This window comes from Capra hircus, chromosome 7, assembly GCF_001704415.2.
Source record: "Capra hircus breed San Clemente chromosome 7, ASM170441v1, whole genome shotgun sequence".
Classification (NCBI taxonomy): domain Eukaryota; kingdom Metazoa; phylum Chordata; class Mammalia; order Artiodactyla; family Bovidae; genus Capra; species Capra hircus.
In genome coordinates, this window is record NC_030814.1 from 106,229,853 (window position 1) to 106,252,323 (window position 22,471).

General features: G+C 43.0%; 3 protein-coding genes across 4 annotated transcripts in view; 1 reads left to right on the forward strand and 2 right to left on the reverse strand.

The window, feature by feature from the left end:
- Positions 1-9,441, reverse strand: part of TRIM17 (tripartite motif containing 17) — a 49,996-nt gene extending 40,555 nt beyond the window's left edge. Inside the window, exon 1 of the mRNA XM_018051594.1 lies at positions 9,282-9,441. Coding sequence (XP_017907083.1) covers positions 9,282-9,393 — 112 coding nt within the window. The 5' untranslated portion in view covers positions 9,394-9,441. The remainder of the gene's footprint in view (positions 1-9,281) is intronic.
- LOC102178257 (histone H3.1) lies at positions 256-1,245 on the reverse strand. Its single transcript, XM_005682056.3, has one exon. The coding sequence runs from the start codon at positions 990-992 to the stop codon at positions 288-290; it is 705 nt and encodes a 234-aa protein (XP_005682113.2). The 5' UTR covers positions 993-1,245; the 3' UTR covers positions 256-287.
- LOC102177790 (histone H2B type 3-B) lies at positions 9,647-12,039 on the forward strand. Of its 2 annotated transcripts, XM_005682055.3 has the most exons (2): positions 9,647-10,052; positions 12,004-12,039. In XM_005682055.3, exons 1-2 carry the CDS (start codon positions 9,710-9,712, stop codon positions 12,006-12,008), a joined length of 348 nt encoding a protein of 115 aa, XP_005682112.1. In that variant the 5' UTR covers positions 9,647-9,709; the 3' UTR covers positions 12,009-12,039. The 2 variants fall into 2 exon arrangements, with proteins under 2 accessions (XP_005682112.1, XP_017907082.1); XM_018051593.1 differs by lacking the exon at positions 12,004-12,039 and having other exon boundaries at positions 9,647-11,569.

Below are 22,471 nucleotides of genomic sequence, written 5' to 3' on the forward strand. Positions count from 1 at the left end.
GTGTCACTAATATCCCCTGGAGAAGGAAATAGCAACCCACTCCAGTACCCTTGGCCTGGAGAATTCCATGGATAGAGGAGCCTGGCATCGCAGAGTAGGACACGACTGAGCGACTAACACACACCCAACACCCCATAAGAAACCGTATGGATGCTTAATAACCAGTCAGGCCTCTAAGTAACTCAAAAGGAGCTAACTCGTCTGTGTGCAGCACTCTTTTTGAGCAGCTAGTGGCTCTGAAAAGAGCCTTTGGAGTCAAAGATTAGCAGTCACATACGCCAAAGAATCTAGGCTCGTTCTCCACGAATTCGCCGTGCCAGCTGAATATCCTTAGGCATGATGGTGACACGCTTAGCATGGATGGCACACAGATTGGTGTCTTCAAAGAGACTGACTAGATACGCCTCGCATGCCTCCTGCAGTGCCATCACAGCGGAACTCTGAAAGCGCAGATCAGTTTTGAAATCCTGCGCAATTTCCCGCACCAGGCGCTGAAACGGCAGCTTCCGAATCAGAAGTTCGGTCGACTTCTGGAAGCGGCGGATCTCGCGCAGTGCTACGGTTCCAGGCCGGTAGCGATGAGGCTTCTTCACGCCACCGGTGGCTGGAGCGCTCTTACGAGCAACTTTGGTAGCTAGCTGCTTACGAGGCGCTTTGCCACCGGTGGACTTGCGCGCAGTCTGCTTCGTTCGGGCCATGCCGCTACCGCTTCCGTCACCTAGATGACAGCAGCTGTAACTGTCTCCTCCGTCCCTCGCCAACGTGCGTAAGCGCGAAGCCTGCCCTCTTTTATAGAGGGTGTAACCTTCCCATTGGCCAATCGCTGGGTGGCGTGAGGGCAGGCTAAGCTCTGATTGGTCCATGGAGGCATACTGCATGGGCGCCTGCCCCTTATTTTCGCGATGCGAGGGCTTGGCCCCGCAGGCTGGCGTCTGGGAGGTCACAGGGTTGCTCGAAAACCGAGTGGGTCTGGGTTGGATGCGGGTGGGCATCAGGTTTGGGTTCAGGTGGGCGTCACTGTGTGTGTCGCATCTCCCTGTACAGCTCCCTTGTTTTTCCTCAACATTCTCTTCCTCCCCTGTGGGCTGAGGGAAGAAAGTTCTAGAAGCTTACACTCTGTATTTGGCCTGTAGGTGGTGACAATTGGAATTTTCTTTGATGGTTAAAGGAATTCCCTCAATCGTTGTGCCCTGCAGTGAACCATCTTCGCCAAATGACTGATGACACTCAAGATGGGGGTGGGGAGGTGGGGGCGTGGGGGTGGGGGTGGGGTGGGAGAAGCAAAAATAAAAATGAAGTAGAGGACCGAAGGGAGGACCTCTAGCAGGATACTGCCCCCCCCCCCGACATGCCCTCTTCCCTGATTGGCCTTTGGCACATGCTATTTGCATTCCTCTCCCTGATTGGTGGCAGGTAGAAGCCCTATTTTGCATAAAGCTGAACCAAAAGGAGGAGTCAGCACATATATAAAGGAGAAATCAAGAAGGATGTAGTCTTCAGGGTTGGTCTTCTCTCCTGTCGTGACAGTGTATTATCTGTTACATTTTTAATAGTTTTTCTTGCCTGAGCTCTGACTGGGTCATAATTAGTCTGTTGTTACAAACTCTGGCTATACCAGAGGAAAGCTGAGATAATCTTGCCTGCTTGAGCTGTAATTTGGTGTTTCAAAGCTCTTAGGTTGAGAACCTGCTGAGAGAAATAAACCAGCCTGAGGGTTCTGAACAAGATGCTTATCTGCTCAGCTCTGGTTCAGTATTCTATCTCTGGGCCCTAACCTGGGAATTGGCTGGGCTCGGGGTGAAGCCTTTCCTGACCTACCGTCCCATCGACTGCCCTGGCATTCCACTTCCTCACACCCGATTATTCCTAGTCTTGCTCACTTCTCAGTAAACCTGTGAGAGGCTTATAGACCTTAACGACATAGCTGAAGAGCACCAGAATGTGCCATCCCCAATACTATGCTGCTTGAGCGGAAGGATTGTTTTAAATTACACACTTGTAAAACAGCTGATGCGAGAGCATTCTAAGGTCTCCTCTTTCTTACTGAAAACGGGAGTTAAAACTCCCTCGTGAAAGGTGCCTGCCCTATGCAAAAAGAAACAGTCTTGTCATCAAGGGTGAAACATTAAGACCAAAGAGGATTCTGCACAAACTGACCTTACTAAGATAATTCCTGTCTTGTATTTTCCCAGGTATATTTTAGTCATTTTTCCATAATTGCCTTTCTTTGTTCAATCTAACACATTTAGGTTTTGTCTGTGGGTATTCATTTCCTTATGAGAGCTCCTGAGTCATGGTGAAACTTTCATGCTTTGCTCTTACTAATTCATCTTCTGTTAACAGAGCCCCAGCTAAGAACTAAGATGGGTAGAAGAAAGAATTTTCGTTTCCTGTTGCAATAGCCCTTTCCCCTCCCTTGCAATAATCTTTTCAAATGAAAATCTGTGCTTACTATATCTGGATTTGTTTTTCATTTGACAGTGATTGTTGCACAAAGTCCTGCCCACCCTCTTCAAGTCAGGTGTGGTTGGCTAGGAAAGGGCAGGAGGACCAGAGGGACCATCCTAAGCAAGCCCTGGTGTGCATGATGTGGGTCTGACTAGGGACAGACTCTTCATCTGACTGGGACACATTGGTTAATCTCCAAGCCATCACTCATTCAGAATAGGCAGTGTCAGAATCTCTGCATGTTCCCAGGGGTAAAGAGTATGATGACGGATGGATAGATGATGGTAGTTTGGTAAAGCGCAAGACTATTTAAAAACATTTTTAATGCATAAAGTGGAATGCCTCAGAATGTTCTTAAATATGTAAAAAAATGTTTAAATACAAAGAATCAATTATATTGAAGTTACCTATATATATAAACTATCAAAATATAAATTCATCACATCATTATAAATGTGTATCTTTATCAATGATTAAACAGCTTCCAATTGGAGACTTACAACTACTGTCATTTCAAAGTAGTTATGAACATTAAAGATATTTAGAGATCTCTGTCATGGCCTTACTGTGACATGATTCCATACCCTATCCTCTATTTAGCATACCAAGTTCAAAGTGATTTTCCTACAGTTTGAAATATAGGTTTATAGCCAATCTCAGTCCACTTTCAAATGACACTACTTCAATTTCATGGGTTAGCGCAGGTAACTTATAAATAGTAATAACAATATTACCATTTCCTCCCTTCCATCCCTAACATTGCTGTCATTATCATCCAATCTATTGTTGCCGTTACTATTTGAAGTTATCAGTTATTAAGAATAAATTTTTTTGAGCTGGATCAGAGAATCTTGCTGTGATATATGTCAGCGTATACTGTCAATGTTTTCCTGAGAGTTTATAGTTTCTTGCCTTGCATTTTAATCTTTAATCCATTTTGAATTTATTTTTGTGTATGGTGTTAGAAAGTATTCTATTTCCATTGTTTTACATGTAGCTGTCCAGTTTTCCCAGCACCACTTCTTGAAGAGGCTGTCTGTTCTCCATTATATATTCTTGCCTCCTTTGTCAAAGATAAGATGCCCATAGGTGCTTGGGTTTCTCTCAGGGCTTTCTATCTTGTTCCATTGCTCTACATTTTTATTTTGCGGCAATACCATACTGTCTTAATGACTGTAGCTTTGTTTTAAGCTGAAGTCAGAAGGTTGATTCCTCCAGCTCCATTCTCTTTTTTCCCTCAAGATTGCTTTGTCTGTTCGAGGTATTTTATCTTCTCCTTCACTTTTGATGAATAATTTTGTTGGATACAAAATTCTAGGTTAGTGATTTTTTAAAATACAATAATTTGTATATATGTCATGCCACACTTTCACGATTTCTGATGAGAAGTCTTAACTTAGTGTTGCCCCACCCCCAACCCTGGTTCTTTCAAGGTATTTTCATCTTGTTTTCTGTAACAGAATGTAATGTGCCTCAGCATAGATTTCTTTTTTACTGGTGGTCTCTGAACCTCCTGGATCTGTGGTTTAGTCTCCATCATTTTGGAAAATTCTCAACCATTATTCAAATATTTCTTCTACCCTCTCCTCTCTTCTATTCTAATTACACATATGCTACAGCTTTTGTAATTATCCCAGTCCTAGGGTATTCTATTTTCTATTTATTGTTATTATTCCTTTTTCATTTTGGATTTCAGTTTGGGAGATTTCTATTGACATTTCTTCAAGCTCATGGATTCTTTTCTAGACTGTAGAAAGTTGGCTAAGGGGCCCATCAAAGACAGTCTTCATTTGTTACAGTGTTTTCAATTTCTCACATTCCCTTTTGATACTTTCTTAGCATTTGCCCTCTACTTTATCCATTAGAGCCCTTAACATCTTAGTCACAGTTTTAAAATTCTGGTCTGAAAGATAATTCCAACACTTGTGTCATATCTGAGTCTGGTTCTATGCTTATTTAAATCAATTTGGACTGGGTTTTTTGTTTTGTTTTGTTTTTGATGGGAAAGACTAACAAATCTCTTCAAGAAAATGAGACATACCAAGGGAACATTTCATGCAAAGATGGGTACAATAAAGGAGAGAAATGGTATGCACCTAACAGAAGCAGAAGATACTAAGAAGAGGTGGCAAGAATACACAAAAAGTGAAAGTGAAGTCATTCAGTTGTGTCTGACTCTGCAACCCCATGGACTGTAGCCTATCAGGCTCCTCCATCCATGGAATTTTCCAGGCAAGAGTACTTGAGTGGGTTGCCATTTCCTTCTCCAGGAGATCTTCCCGACCCAGGGATTGAACCTGGGTCTCCTGCATTGCAGGCAGACGCTTTGCCATCTGAGCCACCAGGGAAGCCCAGAATACAAAGAACTATACAAAAAAGATCTTCATGGCCCAGATAACCATGATGATGTGATCCCTTACCTTTAGCCAGACATCGTGGAGTGCAAAGTCAAGTGGGCCTTAGGAAGCATCACTGACAAAGCTAGTAGAGGTGATGGAATTCGGTTCAAACTGCTGACCCACATGCTCTCTAGGACATTTGGGCGGCAGATCTGATATCCTGCAGGAGTGACCTGGAAGGACGTGACCCAGAGGGCTGCATGTGCCTGGGAGTGAGCTGAGGACAAGGCAGCAGGAGGGAGAGGGGTTCTGGAGGCCCATGGGCAGCACCGACAGGAGGAGCTGTTGGGTCCAAAGTTGAGAGAGGAGAGAAGCACCAAGACCTGGTGTCCTTGGAGACCTCTGCAGGAGGCAGTAGAACCCAGCTGACCAGGAACTGGGAGGGAGGGAAGCAGGCAGAGAAAGGGATGCAGTTTTAAGCTTCTGCTGGGCATGCACTGGAGAAAATCAAAGCTTCTTGAGGCTTTGTGAGCAATGAATAGAAATGACTCTGGCTGGAGGTAGGGAAGTTGTGGAGGGAGAGGCATTAGACAGATTCTGATGACCAGGGCTGGGGCAGCCATGCAACAGGATGATGGAGAACAGCTCAGCTCAGCCCAGATCTGATGGCACTAGGAACTGGGTGACCCAGGACTTCAAGTGCTAATCCCAAGTTCCTCTGCCCTCCCTAGTCTGGGGGAGCACAGAAACTTTGGGGGGAGGAATCCATTTGCTTTTTCATTTGGAAGATTCTTGAATTTGTTGGTGAATATATGGAAAGTGATACTGTAGGGAGGAAAGACTAGATGTGCAGCAGAGGCTGGGTACAGGCCACACCTAGAGAGAGGTGAGATCGCCTATTAGACTTGAGCCAGGCTAAACTGAGAATTCCAAAAACTAGGAACACTTTATCTGCAGTGAGCATGGATGCTTCTGAGGCTGCCCAGACTGCATTCTTCTTCTGGGATCTCCCTCCCTTTTCATCTTTCTTAATATTAAGTGCCCTCCCATAGGAATATGGGGAGAATGACCCAAAATAATTCCATCGAAGGGAATGATATGTGTCAGTTGGCTGGGAAGAGGGCTTGAAACTCCACCGAGTCAGGCAGAAGGAAAGGCTATGGCTACCCAAAAGACTCCATGCCCCTCTCCCAACATGGTCTCTGAGGGATGCTACTGTGCAGGCAGGCCAGCCCACACTCCACCTACTGGATAAAAGTGATGGAGACAGAAACTCCTCTTCTTTTTAGTGCATATCCTCGTGTTAGGTTCACATATCTTTTTAAATCAAGGTGAAATTCACATAAACCATTCTAAAGTGAGCAATTCTGTGACATATAGGCATTCACAATCACCTCTTTCCATCTCTGAAATATTTTCATTACCCTAAAAGTGAACAATACTCCATATTTTCCTCTAATACCCAATAAACTTGCAACAACTAATCTACTGTCCTTATGGATTTGTTCTGTATGCGATCATATAAACAGGATCATACGATATGTGACTTTTAGTGTCCAGCTTCTTTAACTTAGCACATTTTTGAAGTTCATCCATGAACATGTCATTCTTTTTTATGACTGAATACTATTCCACTATGGCTAGACCACATTTTGTTTATCCATTCATCTGTTATAGACATTTGGGCTGTTTCTATCTTTGGGATGCTGCTGTGAATGTGAGATGGGTGTCTGGGTAGCTGAGTCCTTGTATGTATCTGGGGGATAGAATGGCTGGACCATACACTCTTTTCTTCTTTAAGCATGAGTCTGACGAGCTTTCTCTATGCAAGGCAGGCAGCTCTGCATATTGCATCATGTTCCTAAAACTGATAACCCTGATAGATGATCAGACCCGACCTGCCCAACAGAACTTTCTGTCATGATGGAGACCTTCTGTATCTGTTCTGTCCAGTGTGGTAGCCATTAGCCATGTGTGGCTAGGATGACTGAGAAACTGCACCTTTGTATTTAATTTTAATTAACTGAAAATTAATCAGGGCTTGTGGCTATATAAACTCAGCCTTAGAAGCGACAAAAGAAGGGCTTCCTCTTGGAGCACCTCCCCCCTCACGCTTCCCAGTTAACACTCCACTAGAGGCACTGAAAATCTGGAGCTCAGTGATGACGCTTGGAAGACCCAAGCTCTCTGTTCCTGAGAAACCTTTCTTTCTTAAATAACACTGAAGGGGGTGAAGACATACAATGACCTACACAAATATCAATACAAAAATAGAAGTTTACAGTAGAATTGAAGGCTGTCACCGGAAACACAATGTACAGATCTCCAGAAGACTCTATAATCTCTTGCATAATCCTTGCAGTTTGTTTCATTGAAATGGGTCCCATTAGGCAATGTGAATGCTACTATCTACCTACACTGCAGAGGAGTTGGGTGTTGCTTCCACCCACACTGATGGTTCTTATCAATTTTTGGTGCAAACAGTTTTATATTGCTAGGATATTTTCTAAAGACTAGCAAATATGTGGTTAGCTCTAGACAGTGTCTAGGGAGCCGTGGTTTGAGTACATCTAATTAAAAGTGAAGTCGCTCAGTCACGTCTGACTCTTTGCGACCCCATACTGTAGCCTACCAGGCTCCTCTGTCCATGGTGTTTTCCAGGCAATAGTACTGGAGTCGGAGAAGGCAATGGCACCCCACTCCAGAACTCTTGCCTGGGAAATCCCATGGATGGAGGAGCCTTGTAGGCTACAGTCCATGGGGTCGCTAAAAGTCGGACACAACTGAGGGACTTCACTTTCACTTTTCACTTTCATGCATTGGAGAAGGAAATGGCAACCCACTCCAGTGTTCTTGCCTAGAGAATCCCAGGGACAGAGGAGCCTGGTGGGCTTCTGTCTATGGAGTCTCGCAGAGTCGGAAACGACTGACGCGACTTAGCAGCAGCGGCAGTACTGGAGTGGATTGCCATTTCCTTCTCCAGGGAATCTTCCCAACCCAGGGCTCGAACCCTGGTCTCCCACATTGTAGACAGACGCTTTACCGTCTAAGCCACCAGGGAACCCCAATTTTGGAAGATAAATACTTATTATGTAACATTCCTAATGTTTTAGTGGCCTATATTATAATAAAAAAAATTAATGGAATCAGTAAGAATGACAGCAGGAATAACATTTACTAAACTCAGTGTGCTGGAGATTTTTAAACATGGGGATTACTATGGAATTACTCATTTAATCCCTTAACCCCATGAAGTAAGTGCTATTAACGCCTTCACTTCTCAGTAGACTTTGCAGAAGTGTATCTGGTACACTCCACCCCTTATTTGTAACATCATGTGGAATTCATAAACAAGCATCTTTTGAAATATCCCCATATATATTACTTAATCTGGTCCTAACACTATTCATTTTAAATTTACTGAATTCACGAAAGTAATTTTATCAAATTCAATGTACTAATAGTTTTGACTTTAGCTATCAGTTTAAGGGGATCTCTTATTAACGTTTAACCAACCCAAATATAATAATTTAAACTCCTTTAAATAATTATTCTATATAAAATAAAATTTCCTTTAAAAAAGTGCACCTATTTTCAAAATGTAAACTGATACATTTCAAATGCTGAAAATGCATCTAGCAAGACATATCCTTCCCAAGACCTTAGAATTCGCAATACAATAAATTCTGATCTCATGCTCTCTAAAAACCTAACTTGTGCATTCATACCCTTTAAGATATAAATCACGTTTATCTATCAGAACCTCAAATGGCAGATTTTCTTCTAAGATTATTTTCAATACCAATTCAATGTATGGATTTCTCCTGGAATAAAAAAACAGTCCGTACTTGGCGTCTGAATGTCATAGTAATGACTTCTCGGAGTCAAAAGTAGCTTGTCACCGATAATAACAAAGTCTTAAGGATGAGTGGGATTAAAACTCCATGACCTTGGGGGTGAGATTCAAGAGAAAACGTCATTCCCCGCTGCAAACGAACACACAGCCCACTGAGCCCCTATGAGCACCCAAATCATGTCTCTGGTTCAATCTCCCGCAAGCCCAGCCTTGCTCAGATTCGCACAGAAACGCGCCGCGAAACGCGCCCTTGGCCAGTACGGCTCTTTTCCAGACACTGTGGGTGGCTCTGAAAAGAGCCTTTGGTGTCAGGGAGCCCCTGGGGAGCACGACCGTTTCCGGCCCGCCTCCGCCGCCTCACTTGCCCTTGGCCTTGTGGTGGCTCTCCGTTTTCTTGGGCAGCAGCACGGCCTGGATGTTGGGCAGGACACCGCCCTGCGCGATGGTCACGCGACCCAGCAGCTTGTTGAGCTCTTCATCGTTACGGATGGCTAACTGCAGATGGCGTGGGATAATACGCGTCTTCTTGTTGTCGCGCGCCGCGTTGCCCGCCAGCTCTAGGATCTCAGCCGTCAGGTACTCCAACACGGCTGCCAGATAGACAGGCGCGCCAGCACCCACACGCTCAGAATAGTTACCTTTGCGGAGCAGCCGATGCACTCGGCCCACAGGAAACTGCAAGCCCGCGCGCGAAGAGCGCGACTTCGCTTTCGCGCGCGCCTTACCGCCCTGTTTGCCTCGACCGGACATCTCCCAGGCACGCACAACGACAAAACAGAGCCAAAAAACAGACCACCAACCAACAGATTCACTGTAAGCAGAGAGTCCTTATATATAGTCTTGAGGTAGTGCAGCCGGCGCCGCCCGATTGGCTAGTGATGGTGACCAACCAGAAAAGAAAGTCACCATTTCCCCCTAATTTGCATCTGCCTTTTCCAGTGATGACGTTGCGCGTTGCTTGACCCTATCAGAAATTAGAAACTCTGGATCCCTCATTTGAATACAGGACGTATAAGTTGAGTTGCTCTGCAAAGAGGCTTTTTTCCTGTTTGGAGGATCCGCCGTCATGCCTGATCCGTCCAAATCAGCTCCCGCACCCAAGAAGGGCTCCAAAAAAGCTGTTACTAAAGCGCAGAAGAAGGATGGCAAAAAGCGTAAGCGCAGCCGCAAAGAGAGTTATTCCATCTACGTGTATAAGGTGTTGAAGCAAGTGCACCCGGACACCGGTATCTCTTCCAAGGCCATGGGCATCATGAATTCCTTCGTGAACGACATCTTCGAGCGTATCGCTAGCGAGGCCTCCCGTTTGGCGCACTACAACAAGCGTTCTACCATTACGTCCCGGGAGGTGCAGACGGCTGTGCGCCTGCTGTTGCCCGGCGAGTTGGCCAAACACGCTGTGTCGGAAGGTACCAAAGCTGTCACCAAATATACCAGCTCTAAATGAGGTGCACCTCGGTGCCCGGAAACCCAAAGGCTCTTTTCAGAGCCACTCACAAGATCGAGAAAGGGTGTCGAACACGTGAAGGGTTTGTTATGTAAAAGCATCCCTTGTCTACTTCGTAGCGGCTCATAGGTTACTAGGAGGGCGCCCGGATTCCTCTCCCTACCCCCACCCCAACCCCTGTCCCATAGACGTGTGCGCGCGTGTGTACGTGAGCAGAATGCGAAAGCGTACCTGTATTTTATCTGGTCGGGGATGGGCTGGCGAGAAAAAATAGCAGTGCGGGAAACAACGAAAAGGCTGCGTGTCCACCCCTGCTTCCGCTCAAAGCTATCGACGCTTCACTAAGCAAAATAAGAACCTTGAGTTAAGTGTTTTTAGGGTCTGGAGAGTGCCATTTACGAGGCTTGCCGGCATGGTACAGTTTTGTGTGCGCATGATGTTTGTCTGTGGGTGGGTGGCGCGGGTCATCACCCCCACCCCCCATCCCCCGCTTTCCCAGAGGGACCATATGCCATTCGAATACCTCCGTGTTCATTAATGAGTGAGCCCGAAGATGCACTGAAAGACGCTCTGGGTGAGCCCCCTGGGGGTGTTGTACAGCTTTGGCGCTAGCGCCTGGCGATGCATCTCCGCCCAGACCAGATATCTTTATCCTAAGGCAATGAACATTTGCGGGAGGATGTTTGCATGTCTGGATTCTTCAAAGGCGGGATGTTTGAAACCGAAAGGAAAATGGAAGCGTGATGGAACACAGCGCTTTGTGCTCGAGAACTGGATGTAATAAGCCCACCCAGGCTGCAGGTAGTTAGGGGCGGGGGTGGGGAGAGGAGGGCAATTTAAGAGAAAAATAACCTTTTTCTCAGCAAATGTAAACTTCCATTTCAGCCCCATTATTCTCAATGACGCACTAGTGACGCAGAATTTTCCCTTTGAGTTCATGGCATTCATTTGGAAAGTGTCATCTTAGTTCAGATAAAGTGCTTTAGCGTGAAGAGTTCACTCTGAGGAAGACATCGCCTACCTTTTTTGCCTGTTTTTTTTTTTTTTTTTTTTTTAATGTAAGAAGGGGATTTCAAATAATCACTTTCTTGAGCTGTTCTGAGAATTAGATGTGTTGAAAGGTCGTGTCATCATCTCGGGCAAGGAACTGACGTTCAATTAAAGGCTGACGACCGGGCTTTTGCAAATCATCTCCAAAGGAAGAAGCTTGCATGCTTGATTCGGTGGGAAGGATTGGGCAGAAAACCACAGCGGCTGGAAAACGCCCACCTCATTCCTTTTTCTACATGGGTCCACTGTAAAAGAATTTCTAAAACCCCAAACATTTTAAAGTTGGCGTTCAAAATACTTTATGGTTAGTTAATAGTTGCAAGAATGCAAATCCCAAGATAGGACGTTTTACAAAACAAAATGGTCTCATATCAGTTATTTTTTAAATATAAATTTATTTTAATTGGAAGCTAATTACTTTACAATATAGTATTGGTTTTACCATACGTCAACATGAATCTGCCACGGGTGTACACGTGTCCCCCATCCTGAACCCCCCTCCCTCCTCCCTCCCCATACCATCCCTCTGGGTCATCCCAGTGCACCAGCCCCGAGTATCCTGTATCATGCATCGAACCTGGACTGGCGATTCATTTCACATATGATATTATACATGTTTCGACGCCATTCTCCTAAATCATCCCACCCTCGCCCTCTCCCACAGAGTCCAAAAGACTGTTCCATACATCTGTGTCTCTTTCGCTGTCTCACATACAGGTTTATCGTTACCATCTTTCTAAATTCCATATATATGCATTAGTATACTGTATTGGTGGTTTATTTTCTGGCTTACTTCACTCTGTATAATAGGCTCCAGTTTCACCCACCTCATTAGAACTGATTCAAATGTATTCTTTTTTAAGGCTGAGTAACCAGTCCATTCTAAAGATCAGTCCTGGGTGTTCTTTGGAAGAACTGATGCTAAAGCTGAAACTCCAATACTTTGGCCACCTCATGCGAAGAGTTGACTCATTGGAAAAGACTCTGATGCTGGGAGGGATTGGGGGCAGGAGGAGAAGGGGACCACAGAGGATGAGATGCTGGATGGCATCACCGACTGAATGGACATCAGTTTGGGTAAACTCCGGGAGTTGGTGATGAACAGGGAGGCCTGACGTGCTACAGTTCATGGGGTCACAGAGTCAGACACGACTGAGCGACTGAACTGAACTGAATACTCCGTTGTGTATATGTACCACAGCTTTCTTATCCATTCATCTGCTGATGGACATCTAGGTTGCTTCCATGTCCTGGCTATTATAAACAGTGCTGCAATGAACATTGGGGTCCACGTGTCTCTTTCAATTCTGGTTTCCTCAGTGTGTATGCCCAGCAGTGGGATTGCTGGGTCGTATGGCAGTTCTATTTCCAGTTTTTTAAGGAATCTCCACACTGCTCTCCATAGTGGCTGTACTAGTTTGCATTCCCACCAATAGTGTAAGAGGGTTCCCTTTTCTCCACACCCTCTCCAGCATTTATTGCTTGTAGACTTTTGGATCACAGCCATTCTTCCTGGCATGAAATAGTACCTCATTGTGGTTTTGATTTGCATTTCTCTGATAATGAGTGATGTTGAGCATCTTTTCATGTGTGTGTTAGCCATCTGTATGTCTTCTTTGGAGAAATGTCTATTTAGTTCTTTGGCCCATTTTTTTGATTGTGTTGTTTATTTTTCTGGATCACATCAGTTTTTTAAAGGTTTCTATTGAAATAGCTATTCAATACCACAGTCAGTTTATAGAATACACTATTAAATTATTCGTTAACACTGAGCTAGTTCATGTAATTCTTTTTTCACCTTGAACTCATATTTTCATTCAACTTCAGATTCAGCATTTCATCCTAATGTAAGATATGTATATTTAGCATTGTTTTATCTACCTACTTTATACACAAAAATGGAAACTGAAATTTAAAAACTTGTTGGTGAGCAGAAATAAGTTTAAAAATCATCTGGACAACACACTATTGTTTAAATATAAATAAGTTTTGATAGGTTTATATAAAACTGATAATAAAACTTTAGTGAAAACTGCATTTAAAGATATGGATAGTGATCTCTGCCTCCCACACCCTCCTTTCCTTTCTGCCTGAGTTAGTTTGTGCACTCATGGACATATATAGTATTGTTATAGTTAGTGATAGCAGTGTGCAGGCATTATTTCTTTCCCCTTGTTCTCTTTTATAGATATGAGTGTTTGAACGTATCTGTGTGTTCTATCCGTATATGTTTGAACATGTCTATACGTTTGAACATACCTATACAAACATATCTAGTGTTCTAACGTGTTTTTTATAGTCTGAAACAATGTTTACAAAAATAAATACTTCGAAATGGATATTTTTTCCTAGCAGTTTTACTTCTTTGCCTTCCTAGTTGTAATACAAAATTTAAACAGTGATCTGTCATCAGAAGACAACACCTTTCATTTTCTCAGTAGATACCTGATTCATATTAAAAACTACTGGCTTCTGGTGGAGCTCCTGCACTAGAGGTGGCCAAGTCATGAACCGCAACCTGTCGACAGGGCTGCCAGGTCGGGACGGCAGAGGCGGCCGCGGTGGCCGTGGGGAGCTGCATCACCAGCACGGTCCAGCAAGCACTGGCTCTTCGGCGTCCTCAGGGGGCTCATCAGATGGTTAGCCCTGAAAATGCCAGATCCAGCTCTGATGATGATGAACAGCAGATGCAGCTTGATGAAGAAATGGAGACTGAAATTTGCAGAGTATGGGATATGTCAATGGATGAGGACGTGGCTTTGTTTCTCCAAGAATTTAATGCTTCTGACATATTTATGGGAGTATTGGCCAAATCAAAATGTCCTCGATTAAGAGAAATATGTGTGGGAATTTCAGGTAATATGGCCTGTTTCCACATTCAGGGAAGAAAAAAGAGAAAGGCCAAGGTGCTTTCTCTTAGCAAATCTTTTCCTTTTATTTGGAAATGACAGCCCTCCATGGCCAGAACCATGTCTAATGTCCGGCCCTAACTGCAGGTATTTGAAATCAAGTACTTTTTTTCTTTCTGGCCTCTACAAGAGAGAAAGGAGATACGAGTGGCTTTTGAGTATACTCAGTTCATGGTGTTTGCCACAATATGCAAACCTTTCTATCCATTTAAATTGTATTGATGCCATGCTAGGTTGTTAGTAGCAATCAAAAGTAATTACCAGTTTAGTTTTGTTACAGTTCACATTTTTTCCAATGTTTTACATACGAAAATGGAAATGCTAACATCCTGATGAAAGAACACTAGCAGAATTCTCTGGTTTAATTTCAGAAAATGATTTGCTTGAATGAATTCAGCTTTTTAAAATTAACATTGAGGAAGCTTCATAACATCTGGGTTGTTCACAAACTGTTATATGTGATTTTCCTCTCACACTCTATCATTCATTATAGTGCTTCCTAGTGAAATGTATTCAGAGGATCAACCAGGTACACTTATAGGAAGTTCCCAGTTTGTATTATTTCAGTTGCTGAAAGTGGACTTTTAGTAGATTTTCAGAAAATATCAGTTATGAATGAAATAGCCAGCTTTTTAATCCTCTCTTCTGGTATAGCCTCTTCTCAGTATATTGCAGAATCTTTTATGCTTTAAAGCATTGGTCTTGCCTCACACTTTGTATTCTTTCCTTGAGGGACTTTTGCTGATAAAATACAGGGCTGCCCTGTGCTGTTTGTAAGAAATCTATAATTTCCAGTTTTGGGGTAGTTTTAGTCTTAAAAGTACCCTGCCAAAAAGAATTGAACAATAAAATTAAAATCTTCCTCGGTTAAACACTTAAAAAAAAAACAAACCTACAAAATTCAGTTCTTCAAATACATTTGAATCAGTTCTAATGAGGTGGATGAAACTGGAGGCTATTACTTATACAAAGTGAAGTAAGCCAGAAAGAAAAACACCAATACAGTATACTAATGCATATATATGGAATTTAGGAAGATGGTAATGATAACCCTGTATTCGAGACAGCAAAAGAGACACAGATGTACAGAACAGTCTTTTGGACTCTGTGGGAAAGAGAGCGGGTGGGATGATTTGAGAGAATAGCATTGAAACATGTATATTATCATGTGCAACAGATCACCAGTCCAAGTTCGATGCATGAGACAGGGTGCTCAGGGCTGGTGCACTGGGACGACCCTGAGGGATGGGATGGGGAGGGAGGTGGGAGGGGGGTTCAGGATGGGGAACACACGTACATCCATGGCTGGTTCATGTCAACGTATGGCAAAACCAATACAATATTGTAAAGTAATTAGCCTCCAATTAAATTAATTTTTAAAAATTCAGTTCCTCACTTTGAAATAGGGGCCTGCTGACTGGGTCCAAGCCCTCAGCCTCCTACCAAATTAGATTGGGAGTCAATATCTTAATGAAAACTTACAGTCATATGAAACTAGTTTCACAGATCCACATGATTCTTTAATAAGCTTAAACCATAGGTAGGTCTAACATGGAAATTGTCTAAAGCAGAAACTGATAGAAAGTGCTAGGAGTGGCAACAACAGTGTTTAGTATCAAAAGTACAATTAAGAAGTAAAATGAACATTTTACAATAATTTCATATATAGTTCACAGCTTTCTGTGAATAATGCAAAACACCAATTAATTTCTTAGTACTTTTTATACTAGCACAGAGAATTAGCTTGAAGTTAAAAAGGCTGCCCCTATTTGCTGAATAGTCCAGTGGAGGCTGCACACAGCCCCAGGTGCAGAATGGACCTGATTTGGCCCTCTCCTAGGAGGAGAATCTGTTAGGGAAGAGGCAAGGCATATGGAATCTCTGCTACAGAGAGTCTATGATTAAGAAAATTGGGAAAAAAATGTATATAGAAGCTATGTTTATCATATTGTTACAACAGAGAAATATATGGTCTCTTACACTAAGTGGAAAGTTAAACTAGAGCAGTTAACCAAATACTTGAGAATACACAGAAGTGAGGAAAATGGGACTCAGCACAATGGAGTCATTCTCCAGAGAATAACAATTTCAAATTCTCTGAAGTAACGAAGGTAAATGCTTAAAATTAAGGATCTGAAAGGAACTGGAGGAATTTTGCATGTACACAATCTGAAATGCATCTAGGTGACTCCCTTTTTCATCTCAGAAATTTGAAGTCAAATTTGTTAATTATTATGAAGCAAATATTTTGGAGGAGGAAAAACTCTCTTTAATAAGAAATTACAAATGCAAAATAGAATTTACTGTGCAAGAGGTTAAATATTGATTAAAGGGTAGCAGTCACTGGAAATGATGTGTGTGAAGTTCCTGAAGGAGGGATCAGATGACCATTGTCCACCTGCGGGAACACAGCCGTGAATCCAAATCTCACATAGCATTTTGGCTCTTGGAGATTGGGTTGTTCTGTGAAGGTGTTTTTCATGGTTTGGGAATCATCAGCACTATGAGATATTTTTTAGATTGAGAACAGCATGGGCCCATAAGGCTTTGCATGCCTTAATTGTTATTAAATGTGTCATACAGGCAACATTTATTTTGCATACAATTTACTGAGGTTTTTAAAAAAGTACTACATTTGTTTTATTGAAAAGCCTCTTCAAAGGAGCAAAAAGAAGTTACAGTAGACATCACAGAATTATAAACGGTCCTGAGATTACTATGAGTAATTATACACCAATAAAATAAAAAACCTAGAAGAAATGGACAAATTTCTAGAAATGTACAATCTTCCAAGACTGAGCCAGGTAGAAATAGAAAATATAAACTAACACCAGGATTGAAACTGGGTAATAATAATAATCCTTGACCGAACAGGTTCACAGGTGAATTCTACCAAACATTTAGAGAAGAGTTAACACCTATCCATCTCAAATGATTCCAAAAATTTGCAGAGTTAAGAAATGCTTCTGAACTCAGATCTGAGACCAGCATCACCCTGACATTAAAACTAGACAAAGATATCACAGCAACAGAAAATTAGAGGCCAATATCACCGATGGCTTGGAATAAAAACTAGTTAACATCGTCAAAATAATAGGGAATGAGGCTGTAACTAGGGGGCCGTGTGCTTGAAAGCACATCACAGCTGTCCCTAATCTTATTAGCTGTGAAAGGAATATGGTGGCTCAGTGGTAAAAAATAGCCTGCCAATGCAGGGTTCTTCTCCCAAAGGATATGTCTCCTCAAGCAAGGGCGACAAAAGAAAAAATAAATGAGACTCTCTGAAACTAAAATATGTTTGAATAGTGAAGGAAACTATCAACAAAATGTAAAGATTGCTTACTGAATGGGAGAAGATGTTTGTAAATGACATGTCTGCAAGGAATTAATATCCAAAGTATACAAAACTCATATGACTCAACATAAAACCCCCAAACAATATAGAACAACCCAATTGTAAAAAATGGGCAGAGGATCTGAATAGATGTTTTTCCAAAGAAGATATACAGATGGCCAATAGGCACCTGAAAAGATGAGTCACAGATAAATGAGTCACAGATATGAAAGGTACAGCACGGGAAATACAGTCAGTCAACAATTATATCGCCTTCCCTGGTGGCTCAAACGGTAAAGAATCTGCCTGCAATGTGGGAGACCTGGGTTCAATCCCTGGTTTGAGAAGATCCCTTGGAGGAAGGCATGGGACCCACTCCAGGGTACTTGCCTGGGGAATCCTTATGGATAAAGGAACCCGGCGGGCTACAGTCCATGGGGTTGCGAAGAGTCGAACTCAACTGAACCACTGAGCACACACAATAATTATATAATATTTTTGTATGCTGACAGATGACAACTAGATTATCATGGTGATAATTTTAAAGTCTTTAGAAATATGGAATCACTATGTTGTGTATCAGGAATTAACATAGTGTTGTAGGTATTTTACACTTCAAAAACAAGCAAACTCATAGAAAAAGAGATCAGATTTGTGGTTACCAGAGGCAGGGGTGGGGAGGGGATGGGGAATTGGATGAAACTTCCAGTTTCTTTTAACTTATACAATGATATATGTTAATTATACCTCAATAAAACCGGGAAGGGGAAAAAAAAAAAAGCCCCAACTCAAACCGTTTATGAAGCGTATGTCAAAAAGGTATACATGTTTTTCGGATAAATAACCAACGTAGTTCGGGGGATTTTAGCTGAGTCTTGAGGGTCTAGACCACTACCTGTGCTCCCGCACTTTTGATATTTTAAACAGGAACAGCCTTAGTACTAGTACTTACAAGAAGCTGCTCAAACTTAATGCTGCTTAAATGCTTGAGGAAAGAAACTCAAGCGCTTTGCCGTGGCAAAGGCCGGAAGGACGCCCCCAAAAGTCACAGCCTGGTCTGCGCTTCAACACTCAGAGCCTCACCAAGTGTCATGCCCAGCATACCCCGGCGTGAGTCACGAGGGAGTGTGGTTAGAGAGGGAGGTTGGCACTAAGCCTTGTCGGAGGTGACCTCCCCCCCCACCTGCAAGGCACTTGCCAGTTGCAGACAGAAGGACCTGGACCGGGTTCAAGAACTCAAGCGGCAGGTCCGCGCCCTCTCAGGCTTCTGACTGGGGCTGAGGCTAACACAGCAGGTCTTTTTGGTGAATATGCCACTGTAAAACTTAGCTTTATTTCAGGAGCGCACTCCCATCTCCTCCATAATCCTAACTGAACAGCATTTCACACCCACACCAGGAGGCAGGCTCTTTTTTTGAGCACTGAGGTGGCTGTGAACGGAGCCTTTGAAGTTCAGAGCACTGCGGACCACCTATTTGGAGCTCGCGTCCTCGACAGTCTCGGTATTTGCGGGCATGACACACTGCGCATGGGGCAGCCGTGCAGATGCGCACTTTCTGTGCCTCACCTTACATGTTCGTAAGAGCAATTGTAGTGCGCCGAGGCCTCGCTGAAACATGAGCTCAAAGGTGCCCTTGACCAACGAGTTCAAAGTTATCCACGGGCACGGGAGAGATACCTGTGCTGGGGCGCACCTGCTTCAGCACCTTATACACGTAGATATATTAGCTCTGCTTGTGGCAGCGCTTATTTTTTGACTTATCCTAAGCCTCCCAGACAGCGGTCTCGGAGCGGTTTTTGGGTGGCGCCTCTGGAATGGAGGACAGGCGGAGCCAGCCCTGCAGCTGGCGACGGGGATGACTATTTATTATCTGCATATTCAAATGAGGCCTTCAACTCCCTAGAATCTGATTGGACGGTCAGTCCCGCTCGGCCAGGTTACAGAGAATTTATGTAAATAGTAGATGCCAGTTCTTCTTTCCTATTGGACAATAGGTCAACCAATCCGAAGGCCATGAGTGGAGTCAGGTTCGGTTCAGTTCAGTTCAGTTCAGTCGCTGAGTGTGTCCGACTGTTTGCGACCTGATGAGCTGCAGCTAGCCAAGCCTCCCGAGTCAGGATGCGGGTTTCTGTTCAAATCCTTTGTTGTAACTGGAGCTGGGTATTTGTTTAGTTACCATGTCTGTATCGGACAAAAACATGAAGAAGGTAATAAAAACCCGCTTTAATCCCGCGTCTCCGATTTTCCTGGATGGGAGACAAACACAAAGGGGACATTTCTTGAGACAGTGAGCTTGTGCTTATTGAGCAGAGGGAAATGGCAGCTTCCAACCACCATTCCAATCATTTGTTTCCTATCATTTTTTTACCCCCGAAGACCGAAGAGAATTCCTTTCAGAATTCAAGAGTAAATGCGAACGGTTCTTTCGCATTTGAAGTACAGAAAACAGTACTGAAAACAAACTAAGGTACTTACATAGGATGCAACAAGGCAGATTTTTAACTGGAGGAAGGAAATGAATGGGTTTCAAAGGAAACATTATCCCTTTATATTGTTGTTGTTATTAATACTAAACCCCTTTTGAAGCGACAGCTACATGCTAAGTGTATGTGTATCACCTCGTGTAGTCTCCTAATAACCCCAAGGGTTAGATACTATTATTGTCCTGTACTTACCCAACAGAATGGAGGTTTTGGAACCATTAAAGGGTAAATTGAGATATATTAAAATTTTAAAGAGTTTATATGAGCAGGAATGATTCAAATTGGGTAGCATCCAGTCTAGCTGTTAGAAAGGGGCTGTACAAAATGAAAGACTTCTACAGCCAGAAGGAAGCAGGAACAAGGAAGATATACTAGGCAAAAAAGCAGCTTGGTTACTCTAAGGTTACTTCTCTTCAGGAGATGGCAGGGCTCTAATGAGGCAGATTACCTAACTGGTGTTGATCAGGCAATTCCTGATTGGAATTGCTGGTTTAAGATTCTATTTTTAGGAAAGCCGAAAATTTGGGGCCTATCTTATTTTTAATTGAAGTCATCAGTCCCTAAGTTGACTCCCTATTAAATTAATTCCTATATATAGAAGATTAAACTCTCCTATTATATTGACTCCCAAGATAGAAACAGGGGCTTATGAATTCACATTTCTCAGTTGTGTCACATAATGCCTGGGGAACCCCGTCAGAAATGCACATGCTTGGGCCCCACCTGAGAGGTGTTGAGCCTGAATCTGCATTTTAAGCAGATTCCTATGCACATCACAGTTTTCCAGCGCTGGTGTGGAGGTCATTTACCTGGCAACTTGAGCCATCCAGTGCATTATCCAAACAGACGGGGAAACAACAGCACCCACAGAAGACAGAGTGGCTCACTGAGTTCAGAGCGGTTAGCAAGGTGCTTTCAAGATATGAGTTTGAAGAAACCCAAAAGGGGTATTATTTGTCTTAGAAAGTTTGGGTATGAAGAAAGTGGAGGAGAGATGCCGGGGAGCCACTCTTCAGATGGCCTGTGCTTAGCTCCCTATCTGGGGCTAGTAATTTACCGTCTCTGCCCTCTGCTTCCTCATCTGTGAAGTGAGGCTATGGATGCCTACTTAATGGGATTGCTGTGAGTGAATGTGTGTCAGGCAGATGGCAGGATATGGTCATATATTTAGTGCTCAAGTCCTGTTGGTTCCATTTCACCCTGTTCTTCTCAGAAGAGATCCAGCCACAGCCAGGGATACATGCCTCAGCTGAGCTCCCTCTGTGCCAAGGGAACTACATCATGTAAATATGGAGCATAAGCCTTTCTCCTGTCCGCTAGAACATGGACTAAGCTGTAAACTCCAGGGCAAGAGATGTGTCCTTCACTTTTAAATCTCTAAGGTGGAACATGGAGCTTGGCACATAGGGGAGATGCAACCAGTGTTTGTTGAATGAATAAGTCTGTGAGCTGAGGCAGTGTCCCCTACCTGCAAGTCTGTGAGCTGAGCTGCTTTGAATGTGCTCAGTATTAACTATTTTATCTGTTTATTTAAAAAAATCTATAGTTTACTTAAACATTTCTAGAGAGCTCATTGTTATCAAGTGGTAGTGAAAATGAAAGTGTTGCTCAGTCCTGTCTGACTCTTTGCAACCCCAGGGACTATAGCCCACCAGGCTCCTCTGTCCATGGATTTCTCCAGGCAAGAGTACTGGAGTGGGTAGCCGTTCCCTTCTCCAGGGGGGTCTTCCAACCCAGGGATGGAACCTGCATCTCCTGTGTCTCCCACATTGCAGGCAAATTCTTTACTGTCTGAGCCACCAGGGAATCCACTTAATGAATACTTAATTCAATTTAGTGCTCATAACATCCTTTCCACATATGCACTATTATTAATTCCATTTTGCAGAAGAGACAGCAAAAGGCAGAAAAAAAACACTTCTTAAGTGAAACAGCTGATGAGATAACTAGCCCTGGAAATTAGGTCAGCAGTACCAAGTTTTGCACTAACCACACCTAGGTTGTTTTGGCTTTGGATGTGGAATTTCATTTTGAAGAGGAAATAATACATATTATATACATATATGCATATGTATCATATTGAAGAGGAAATAATACATATATGTAGGAAAAAAATATTAAAATGCATTGCCCTGTGTTTAAATTTCCAGGGAAAAAACACCAGTCAGCTATCTTAAAATTTCTACTGCAGTAGAAAGCTGAAAGAACTGCAGGTGAAATTTCACTCAATTCCACATTCCCAATCCAATTCAAATTTTTAAAAATAGTTTTGAATACAAGACACATTTATAAAATAGACAAATGCTTGCTTCTGGATCACTTATTCAAACTGTTTCTGTAACCATTATTTTTTTTATACCAGAGACTTAATGACCAATGTATACAAATGGTTGGTCTCACCCTTGGAAGAGGTCTGAAGCTTGATCTTGCACCGGCGGTACACTCAAACAAAAATCTCTTTTGTTTCGCCTGCAGATCTAGTTGGTGTAGATTTCTCAGAATGAAAGCTATCTTTTATCCTTAAAACTCACTGTTCTGAGCAGGTCTTTCTGTCTCAGTTAAGATTCATTGGTGGTAGTTATTGAAGCTGTCAATAACGTTTGT

Excerpts from the sequence above, each read along its gene's own strand:
- LOC102178257 (XM_005682056.3), bottom strand. The coding sequence starts at position 992 with ATGCCCACCCGCATCCAACCCAGACCCACTCGGTTTTCGAGCAACCCT.
- LOC102177790 (XM_018051593.1), top strand. The coding sequence starts at position 9,710 with ATGCCTGATCCGTCCAAATCAGCTCCCGCACCCAAGAAGGGCTCCAAA.